Source organism: Ranitomeya imitator, chromosome 1, assembly GCF_032444005.1.
Source record: "Ranitomeya imitator isolate aRanImi1 chromosome 1, aRanImi1.pri, whole genome shotgun sequence".
NCBI classification, from domain to species: Eukaryota; Metazoa; Chordata; class Amphibia; order Anura; family Dendrobatidae; genus Ranitomeya; species Ranitomeya imitator.
The window spans coordinates 1101358931-1101370858 of record NC_091282.1 but is presented as its reverse complement, the minus strand read 5'-3'; the positions used below and the strand labels follow the sequence as shown (position 1 = coordinate 1101370858).

Here is an 11928-nt window from a genome sequence, read left to right as displayed (position 1 = left end):
GAGGGCCCGATTAATTAAGTCTGTCATTTTGCACTCCAGTCTTAATTAACAGAATCACTGGAGTAAGATGCACATGCTACTTATTGAATTAGGCACATTGTACAACTGCCAAGTGCTTCCAACAGGAATGTTACTCCTGTCAGGGAATTGAGTATATCTCTGGCGAAATTAATGTCATGTACATTTGGGGGAATTAGAAGGGTGGGCTTAGCCATATCCCATTCCCTGCCCTTTTTGGCAGAGCTGGCCAGGACAGGCGTAAAAAAATACCAACTTTGAATTGGGCAAAAAAAAGTGTGACTTTTGAAGCTGTTTTATGCCAGAAAACTTGTAAACACCTTGATAAACTGAGTCTTAGTCTTTAGTGTATATACTGTGAGTCTTTTCTGACATACACCCTACATGTAGCTCACTAACATGGTGTGAACAAGGCCTAATGCTACTTTTAGATGGGTAAATAATTGGTTTTACAACTGTCAAGCCATCTAAACAGGCCGGCAAAACACTTGTTTGTCAGGTGTTATTATGTTTTAGCCTGTTTATGAATGATTGTTCTTGGCTGCCCATCGTCTTGTGTAAATGGGACGTTGCTAGGAACAATGATATCCTATGTGAAGAACAATCGTATTAGCTGTCGTCAGCCAACTAACTTGCATGTCACTAAAACGTGTAAACCCAGCATAACAAAAAATTCTGGTATTTTCTGTACATGCTAGAAAAATTATAGAAGTCTATGGAGTAGAATTATATTATCTCTGTGCACACAAGTCCCTGGTCCGTGGCCAACAGTGTTCTCATGTAATTGAACCCTCCTCCATTGAAGCATCACAGGGGAGGGAGCAGGATATTGGAAGCTGCCGGAGTAAGATAGCCAGAAGAGCAGGAAGACCACCAACAAGAAGGGGAAGACCTGGGATATAGCAGAGCGCGTAACATCGAAGAAAGATTAAGCATGTACCTCATCCCAGATTTCTCCAAAGAAACCTGGATCCTGCTCATCTCACTGCTGGCCCTTCTCACTTAGTAAGTTTCCTATCCTTCACTCTCTCTTTATATGAAATGCTTTGTGTGTTGTTTTGATATAACAGGAGAAGGATGGTGACTTTGTATCCATAATCCTGAATGTACGTGTTCCTCATTAATGGATGGGATATATTTACGATAAACGTTCCTGCCGCCTCCTATTCCTGAGATCAGCAGTAGGTGCTGAGCCTAATATGTTACCACGTTACTGCACATCATGTTCTGTAAATGAAAACTTTTATCTCACCCTTCCATAAAGTAAATAGTAGAAGGTAAGAGGGGGATGTATAGACCCGCTTCATTATTTTGTTGCGCCACAATTCTGCAGTAATTTGCTCCTTTTCAGTGAGTTTAGTGTTTGCATTTTATTCTCCACTAGATGGTGGCCCGATTCAAATGCATCGGGTATTCTAGAATATGCATGTCCACGTAATATATTGCCCAGCGACGTAGTATATTGCCCAGCCACGTAGTATATTGCCCAGCGACGTAGTATATTGGCCAGCCCACGTAATATATTGCCCAGTCCCGTAGTATATTGCCCAGCGATGTAGTATATTGCCCAGCAACGTAGTATATTGCCCAGTGATGTAGTATATTGCCCAACCACGTAATATATTGCCCAGCCACGTAGTATATTGCCCAGCCACGTACTGTATATTGTCCAGCCACATAGTATATTGCCCAGCCACATAGTGTATTGCCCAGCCACATAGTGTATTGCCCAGTCACGTAGTATATTGCCCAGCCACGTAGTATATTGCTCAGCCATGTAGTATATTGCCCAGCCACGTAGTATATTGCCTAGCGAAGTAGTATATTGCCCAGCTGCATAGTATATTGCCCAGTGACGTGGTATATTGCCCAGCCACGTAGTATATTGCCCAACCACGTAGTATATTGCCCAGTCACGTAGTATATTGCCCAGTCACGTAGTATATTGCCCAGCCACGTAGTATATTGCCCAGCAACGTAGTATATTGCCCAGGCACGTAGTATATTGCCCATGCACATAGTATATTGCCTAGCCACATAGTATGTTGCCCAGTTACGTAGTATACAGCACAGAGCCACATAGTATATTGCCCAGTGACGTAGTATATTGCCCAGTTACGTAGTATACAGCACAGAGCCACGTAGTATATTGCCCAGTGACGTAGTATACAGCACTGAGCCACGTAGTATATTGCCCAGTCACGTAGTATATTGCACAGCGACATAGTATACAGCACAGAGCCACGTAGTATATTGCCCAGTGACGTAGTATATTGCCCAGTCACATAGTATATTGCCCAGTGACGTAGTATACAGCACAGAGCCACGTAGTATATTACCCAGCCACGTAGTATATTGCCTAGCGAAGTAGTATATTGCCCAGCTGCATAGTATATTGCCCAGTCACGTAGTATATTGCACAGCGACATAGTATACAGCACAGAGCCACGTAGTATATTGCCCAGTGACGTAGTATATTGCCCAGTCACATAGTATATTGCCCAGTGACGTAGTATACAGCACAGAGCCACGTAGTATATTGCCCAGCCACGTAGTATATTGCCTAGCGAAGTAGTATATTGCCCAGCTGCATAGTATATTGCCCAGTGACGTGGTATATTGCCCAGCCACGTAGTATATTGCCCAACCACGTAGTATATTGCCCAGTCACGTAGTATATTGCCCAGTCACGTAGTATATTGCCCAGCCACGTAGTATATTGCCCAGCAACGTAGTATATTGCCCAGGCACGTAGTATATTGCCCATGCACATAGTATATTGCCTAGCCACATAGTATGTTGCCCAGTTACGTAGTATACAGCACAGAGCCACATAGTATATTGCCCAGTGACGTAGTATATTGCCCAGTTACGTAGTATACAGCACAGAGCCACGTAGTATATTGCCCAGTGACGTAGTATACAGCACTGAGCCACGTAGTATATTGCCCAGTCACGTAGTATATTGCACAGCGACATAGTATACAGCACAGAGCCACGTAGTATATTGCCCAGTGACGTAGTATATTGCCCAGTCACATAGTATATTGCCCAGTGACGTAGTATACAGCACAGAGCCACGTAGTATATTACCCAGCCACGTATGTCACAGGTTAAAAAATAAAAAATAAACATACTCACCTAACGATCCGAGGGCCCCTTGTAGTTTAATATACTCACCATTCTTGTCGCTGCTCCTCAGCGTCCCGTCTCTGCGCCTCCTGGGATCCAACGGCGGATGCATTGCGAAACCTAGATGACTTAGCGGTCTCGCAAGACCGCTAGGTCTTCTGGATAATTTCGCAATGCATCGCTGGGAAAGGAAGATGGCGGCAGGCGTGAGCGGACAACGGAGTATAGCAGGTTTTTTGACAATTTTTAACATTACTTTTTTTTACTATTGATGCCGCATAGGCAGCATCAATAGTAAAAGGTTGGGGACACACAGGGTTAATAGCGGCGGTAACGGAGTGCGTTACCCGCGGCATAACGCGGTCCATTACCGCCGGCAATAACCCTGTGTTAGCAGTGACCGGAGGGGAGTATGGAGCGGGCGCCGGGGACAGTGACTGCGGGAAGCATGGAGCGGAGCACCGGGGACACTGCGGGGAGTATGGACCGGAGCGCCGGGGACACTGACTGCGGGGAGTATGGAGCGGAGCGACGGGGACACTGCGTGGAGTATGGAGCGGAGCGCCGGGGACACTGACTGCGGGGAGCGGGGAGTATGGAGCGGAGTGCCGGGGATACTGACTGCGGGAAGCGGGGAGTATGGAGCGGATCGCCGGGGACACTGACTGCGGGGAGTAAGGAGCGACCATTTTCTTCCGGACTGTGCTCGTCGCTGGTTGGTCGCGGCAGCCATGACAGGCATCTGGCGAGACCAATCAGCGAATGAATAACTGTGACAGAAGGACAGACAGACGGAAGTGACCCTTAGACAATTATATAGTAGATATTTTGCTCCAATTTTTTTGTTGTTTTTCTTTTTTAAAGTATTTTATTAATTCTTCTTCAAGAACTTTGCTTATTTAGCAGTTTTAGATTCATGAAATGTCACTTGTTATATTTTTTTTTCCTCTAAGAGCAAAGTTTCTGAAGGAGATTTAAATTGAATGTATTTTTTCAATTTTTTTTAGAATAGATTTGCAACTTTAGATGCTAGAATATTGTAAAAACTGGTTTAAGAAAAAAAAAGATTTTGCACCTAATTCATAAACCTTGTGCGCGACTTTTACAAATTTGGTTCAAAAACCTTCTGCAACTACAAAACAAAAGTTACTTCAATCAATCACAAATCACAAATGATGAATCGGGAGTCGGGACCATAGTTTTATCACCAGCACAGCGTATTAGCCATAAAATTTAAGGGAATATGTCACCCTTTTGAGCTTCTTGAGTTATGAATATGGGCATTCAGGTTGTATACAGGTGAATTTAGTCATATCTGTAAGCCTCCTGGATTAAGCCTTGTTAAGTTTGCTGCCCCTCAAACTTCAAAATAGAAGGGTAGAACAGAGCAGAGGAGCAACAGCAGGCAAAAGGCACCTGAATTGGATTTCCGGCCTCGCCAGTACTGGTATGACCAATTTCACTTGCGTACAACCTGTATGCCCATACTCAAAACTCAAAAAGGTCAAAAGGGTGACAGATTCCCTTTAAGTGCCCTCTAAGGCTACTTAATCAAACTTTTTGGTGAGTTTTTGATGTTACAGATTTTCTGCAATATTCCTCTATTAAGTAAAATAGATTACTTACATCATCTTGGCAATGTCGCTTCAGGCCTCATTCAGACATCAGTTTTTTTCAAGTACGAGAAAATGGGACCTAGTTTCATCAGCGATTTCCATCAGTTTTATCAGATTTTCATCAGTTTTATCTGAGCTTGGTGTCCTTTTCACCATTTTTTTGTGTATGTAGAACAAAATTTTCTCCACCTTTTATCAAACAGAAGGTAAAAACTGAACAGCACACAGACAGCATCCCCATAGACTATCATAGGTAAGAGTGCTACCATGAAAACCACGAATATCACTCGTATGCAAAAAACTGATGTGTGGATGAGTCCTTATGCCACATTAGTATGTATAAGCAGCTTTCCTTCATTTGTAGACAGTTTTACTTCTCTTACCTTCAGCTGGATGCTCCTTGATCCATACACCACTGGGCTCTTTTTTATATAAATTGCATATACTTCACAAGTAGTTTCTGCAATCATGTAAACTTCCCAGTAAGGCTTCTTTTACACTTGCCGTGATTTTGCAGCCCGTTTTTGTGACCCCGATAGATTCTACGGAGCACCGTGCGCTGTATTGCTGTGAGGGCCATATTTACGGCTGTGAAAAAAGATCGAGCTTGCTCGATCTTTTTCACGGCTTACGGACACAGCCACCATTGTAAGTCAATGTGGCCACAAAAACAAAGCCTGTTTTTGTGGTGCACCGTGACTTCCGGTTTTGGGGACCACCGTTTTTTTTCCCAATACTTTTGCTATAGTATTGGGAACATGAAAAATGGCGATACGCAAGATTTTTGCAGTCCGTTATTGCGACAGACTGTGACATTTTCAGCAATACGGCCCGCAAAAAAGGCCCGCGATAAGCAGGGCCACAAAAAACTCAGTAAGTGTAAAAGAAACCTAATTTGACATTTAGCCTAATAGCATTTCTAGGAGTGAGCTGTTCCCCTCCACCCCCAGGAATGGTTGACCTCAGTTCCTCTTTGTGAATAGTAGAAATTGCCACTTTGTGCAGCTGAGGTGCAGCACTCCAGTATCTACTATCTTGTTATCAAACTCTTTCAGATTCTGTGCTAGCTTCCTTATAGGTTTACTGTTATAAACCATCTCTTACATACAACTAATTAACTCTTTCATGTGCAAGATTTTTATGATCAGTTGTTACAGTATACAAATGCTTTATATAACAGCAAAAACACAATAATTCACAACTTTATTTTTAGTGTTAGAAGGAAAAAGCTCGTTGTTACTTTGTCATCTGAAGCATTAATATAATAAATAAATAAATAAATATATAAAATTCAATGAATAAATGTCCTTAAAACGGTGTTAGGGCTTATGAAGACGTCTGAGCTTGGACCGCTAATGCACGTACTGGCCGTGGATCAGCTGTGAAAGCGTTATATATTTCTGTGAAGCTGTCCCGGTCTGATAGGGAGATCCACGATCAAGTTATGCATTGCTGTTCGATCTCGGACTGATTTGCACGGACATCTGAATGAGCCCTTAGTCCAAATATTTGATATCAACATTACTATTTATTTGTGTGAATACCACTTTCTTTTCCTAAAATACTAGTTTCTCTCTACAGCAAGCCATTCACATTAGATGAGTATTGGTCACTCTTGCCAATATACAGCTCTGGCAAAAATTAAGAGACCACCACATCCAAACCCTGTCACGGGCAGCCCAATCTTCAGACCTGAACCCCATTGAAAACCTCTGGAATGTGATCAAGATGATGATGGATAGTCACAAGCCATCAAACAAAGATGAACTGCTTACATTTTTGAGCCAGAAGCAGTGTGAAAGACTGGTGGAAGCATGCCAAGACGCATGAAAGCTGTGATTAAAAATCATGGTTATTCCACAAAATATTGATTTCTGAACTCTTCCTGAGTTAAAACATTAGTACTGTTGTTTCTAAATGATTATGAACTTGTATTCTTTGCATTATTTGAGGTCTGAAAGCACTGGGGGTTTTTTTATTTAGCCCATTTTTGTTTGTCAGAAAAAAAATACAAAATGTATTGCTTGGAAATTCGGAGACATGTTGTCAGAAGTTTATAGAATAAAAGAACTATTTACATTTTACTCAAAAATATATCTATAAAGAGAAAAATCAGACAAACTGAACATTTTGCAGCAGTCTCTTAATTTTTGCCAGAGCTGTATATTGTGTATGAAGGCTTCCCGACTCTTTCCCAATAATAGACGTCAAGGGTGATAAGGATTAGGCAGTTGGGTTTTAATTGCCTGTTCCTTCCATTCGCAGTAAATTAAAGGGTTGGTCTGAAACTAACATTTATTTTAATCCTAAATGTCTGTCTATTTAATGTAATAATGTTATGTCTTTTCTTCTGTACTTTAGTTAGAAAGTCCCTATCATTCCCTTTATATCTGTTTAATTTATTTATTTTAACTACTTTCACTTTGATGACGCTTTGTGCATGCTGTGATGCTCAAAATTATAGGTTTTAGTGGGAAATTGTCATCTTTAGTGATACAGTTTTTGCCTCCTAAGGTCATAAGCAAGGTTTTTTTTGTACAGTCTCTGACGAGAGCATTTAAATAATGTGATCACCATTGCCCACGAATAGAGCAGTATGTACAATATCAGGTGTCAGGTTCTCTTTAAATATAATCACATATAAACAAGTTCTAATATTCTAATATTAGAAATGTTGATAAGTATTTTCCAATCATTGGATTTAATATGAAATAAATAAAACTATTTTTTTTTATTTCCTATCTCCTTCCCTTTCCAGTTATGGGATCTGGCCATACAGAATATTCAAAAAATATGGAATCCCCGGTCCTAGACCCCTACCATTTATTGGACTTTTTCTTCAAAACAAAGATGTGAGTTAAAAGACATATAATCTGATTCCATCCATTATATTAAAGTATTCTATTATAAATGTATCTAGTGAATAAACCAAATAAAATATTAGACTCTCTCATTAGTTTTGCGGTTAGAATTTATTTCAGTGAGCAGCAAATCTTTGGGAAACCATTCTTACTGTTACAGTCCCATTATATATTATTAAATACTCAGCTGCACAAATGTGATAGCTTGGTGGTGAAGCCAGAATGGCCCTCAAATGTAACTTTCCATCTGGGCACAGTATGTGATTCAACATAATAAAAATAATCATGATGGGACCTTTACCCCGGCTACTTTTTTCACATTAATCAGTGAAGGCAGAACATCCCGAATATAAAAGATTGTAAGATACAGTTATAAATGATTAACCTGAATTAAGACAGCACACTGCACCAGTCAGCAAATTTTTAAACTCAAAATATTCGTCCATTAATGTTTCAAGAAGGAGAAAAAAAGTGCAATAGGGTCTTATCCCCCAGACTAAGGATAGTATATTTCAATAAAACTGATCACCTTGTAGATGAGAAACACACGCTCAAATTGTAAGCTGCTGCAGATCCACGGGACGGTAACCGGCCATATATTAAAATGTATTGGAGGTGTGTGGATATTTTCTGCGTTGCCGCAACAATATAATTTCAAGACTTGATGAGGTAGTAATGGTGGTTTATTCAACGCATTTCAGGGTCTCAATGACCCCTTCTTCAGGAAATGCAACACAAGAGTTCTTGTATGGCATTTCCTGAAGAAGGGGTCATTGAGAATAAACCACCATTACTACCTCATCAGTTGTGGCAGGGCAGAAAATATCCACACACCTTCAATACATTTTAATATTCGTCCATTGACAGACTTTGCACTAGCCCCTCCACTTAGCAAGCTCCAGGACTACCTTCCCTGGATGGATCTCTGGGCAGTAGCTTCTGGCTGGTAGAGCAAGTTAAGGGGAAAACATATAACATGCTGGATCAGTAATGTATATACATGTAGAAAGAACAAATGGGAGCCAAAAGTATTGAAAAGTAACTAGATTGAACTTCAAAAGGCAACAATGTTAGACAAAGAGAGTGGTCAGGTAGGCTAAGCCTCATTCGGATGTCAGTGATTTTTCACATATGAAAAATATGGACCAAGTTCCATTTGTGCTTTGGATCCAAGTTTCATCAGTGTTTGGTCATTTTTTCCCATCAGTGTTTCATCAATTATTTTCTTGTAACAATCAATAAATAAATTACAAACCTTCTCCTATATATTGCATTGTTAATAGCATTGTGCGTTGTCAATGCTTTCTCACAAACCCGAAGACTTTTATAGAGACATCTCTAGGACACACGATCAACAAAAAAACAACCATAGACATGTGAATAGCCCCATAGAATATAATGAGCATGTGTTTTATCCATAATAGAACACGTACGTAAAAACGGAGGTTTAAATGAGGCCTTAGGGTCAAATCCAAGAGGGCATCCAGGGGATTAAACATCAGAATAAACAGGAACAAAGAAGGGTTTAATAATTGTCAATTCAATTATTAGCAGCATGTCTAGTACAGAGACATGTTAACTGGCAATAACTGAAGCCTCCTAGGGATTAGAGTATCAAGGCCGCAAAGCCCGTGCCAATTAGTCTGCTGACTCACTATAGTGTTTGGTCAGCCAGCAGGACCATTACTGATATGGCATTTGAGGTGTATTGACTGCCACAGTTGCTGTCCGACTGGCTGGCCGGTGCACATGCTCTCAGCATCAGATTGGTCACTTTCCCCATCAATGCTAAGAACAGCGCACTGGTGTCTGACAGTAGTGACTAGAGAAGAAAGACCGGCACACTGTCCTTTTAAAAGAATTGTGTGCTTGAGGAAAATCTCATGGTCCAGATTTATTAAGGTTAGAACCTTAGCACCACAACAGAAAATGACACTGTGGGTCTCGCTGCAGTGTAAATTATTTTGATCTGATTAGACACAACCACAGAAGTACCAACCACTATAAATCAGTGATCACAAAATCAACAATATAAGAATAATATATGCCATATGCCAGTGATTTAGTGCTCTGTGGAGAAAGGTTGTGGAAAAACCACAATATATGAGATAGAACAAACACAGCCAATATATAGACGCACCCAGAGGAAGTGACCACGACAAGGATATGAAAAAATGCCTTTATTATATCTGATTGGCAAGTAAAATAATATAACAATTTGTGCGCATAACAAAACGAGAAATATAGTTACACTAGATTGTGGCCCGATTCTAACGCATCGGGTATTCTAGAATATGCATGTCCCCGTAGTATATGGACAATGATGATTCCAGAATTCGCGGCACACTGTGCCCATAGCTGATTGGTCGAGGCAACCTTTATGACATCATCGTCGCCATGGCAACCATTATGACATCTACGTCGATACTGTGCCCGTCGCTGAATCAGAAACGTGAGATGTCTACATCCTTTATGACATCATCGTCGCTGTGCCCGTTGCTGATTGGTCGAGGCCTGGCGGCCTCGACCAATCAGAGAGCCGGGATTTTCAGGACAGACAGACAGACAGACAGACGGAAAAACCCTTAGACAATTATATATATAGATACAGTTAGGTCCAAATATATTTGGACAGAGACAACATTTTTCTAATTTTGTTTATAGACATTACCACAATGAATTTTAAACAAAACAATTCAGATGTAGTTGAAGTACAGACTTTCAGCTTTCATTTGAGGGTATCCACATTAAAATTGGATGAAGGGTTTAGGAGTTTCAGCTCCTTAACATGTGCCACCCCTGTTTTTAAAGGGACCAAAAGTAATTGGACAGATTCAATAATTTTAAATAAAATGTTCATTTTTAGTACTTGGTTGAAAACCCTTTGTTGGCAATGACTGCCTGAAGTCTTGAACTCATGGACATCACCAGACGCTGTGTTTCCTCCTTTTTGATGCTCTGCCAGGCCTACACTGTGGTAGTTTTCAGTTACTGTTTGTTTGTGGGCCTTTCTGTCTGAAGTTTAGTCTTTAACAAGTGAAATGCATGCTCAATTGGGTTGAGATCAGATGACTGACTTGGCCATTCCAGAATATTCCACTTCTTTGCTTTAATAAAATCCTGGGTTGCTTTGGCTTTATGTTTTGGGTCATTGTCCATCTGTAGTATGAAACAATGACCAATCAGTTTGGCTGCATGTGGCTGGATCTGAGCACACAGTATGTCTCCGAATACCTCAGAATTAATTCGGCTGCTCCTGACCTGTGTCACATCATCAATAAACACTAGTGACCCAGTGCCACTGGCAGCCATGCATGCCCAAGCCATCACACCGCCTCCGCCGTGTTTTACAGATGATGTGGTGTGCTTTGGATCATGAGCTGTACCACGCCTTCGCCATACTTTTCTCTTTCCATCATTCTGGTAGAGGTTGATCTTGGTTTCATCTGTCCAAAGAATGTTCTTCCAGAACTGTGCTGGCTTTTTTAGATGTTTTTTAGCAAAGTCCAGTCTAGCCTTTTTCTTCTTGATGCTTATGAGTGGCTCGCACCGTGCAGTGAACCCTCTGTATTTACTTTCATGCAGTCTTCTCTTTACGGTAGATTTGGATATTGATACGCCGACCTCCTGGAGAGTGTTGTTCACTTGGTTGGCTGTTGTGAAGGGGTTTCTCTTCACCATGGAGATTATTCTGCAATCATCCACCACTGTTGCCTTCCGTGGGCGCCCAGGTCTTTTTGCATTGATGAGTTCACCAGTGCTTTCTTTCTTTCTCAGGATGTACCAAATTGTAGATTTTGCCACTCCTAATATTGTATCAATTTCTCGGATGGGTTTTTTCTGTTTTCGCAGCTTAAGGATGGCTTGTTTCACCTATACGGAGAGCTCCTTTGACCTCATGTTTACTTCACAGCAAAACCTTCCAAATGCAAGCACCACAACTCAAATCAACTCCAGGCCTTTTATCTGCTAAATTGAGAATGACATAACGAAGGGATTGCCCACACCTGTCCAAGAAATAGCCTTGGAGTCAATTGTCCAATTACTTTTGGTCCCTTTAAAAAACAGGGTGGCACATGTTAAGGAGCTGAAACTCCTAAACCCTTCATCCAATTTTAATGTGGATACCCTTAAATGAAAGCTAAAAGTCTCAACTTCAGCTGCATCTGAATTGCTTTGTCTAAAATTCATTGTGGTAATTTCTTTAACCAAAATTAGAAAAATGTTGTCTCTGTCCAAATATATATGGACCTAACTGTAATTGATTAAAATTTAAAAAGAAAATAAAGACTGACCCAATT

General features: G+C 40.8%; 1 protein-coding gene across 3 annotated transcripts in view; it reads left to right on the top strand.

Moving 5' to 3' along the window:
• Positions 1-819: 819 nt before the first annotated feature.
• Positions 820-11928, top strand: part of LOC138656927 (cytochrome P450 3A29-like) — a 101268-nt gene continuing 90159 nt past the window's right edge. Inside the window, exons 1-2 of one of the 3 annotated variants that reach the window (XM_069744277.1) lie at positions 820-1023; positions 7525-7618. In XM_069744277.1, the coding sequence (XP_069600378.1) occupies positions 953-1023; positions 7525-7618 (165 nt within the window). In that variant the 5' untranslated portion in view covers positions 820-952. Of the gene's footprint in view, positions 1024-7524; positions 7619-11928 lie in introns of those variants that run through there. The other 2 variants (XM_069744278.1, XM_069744279.1) reach the window with 2 other exon arrangements.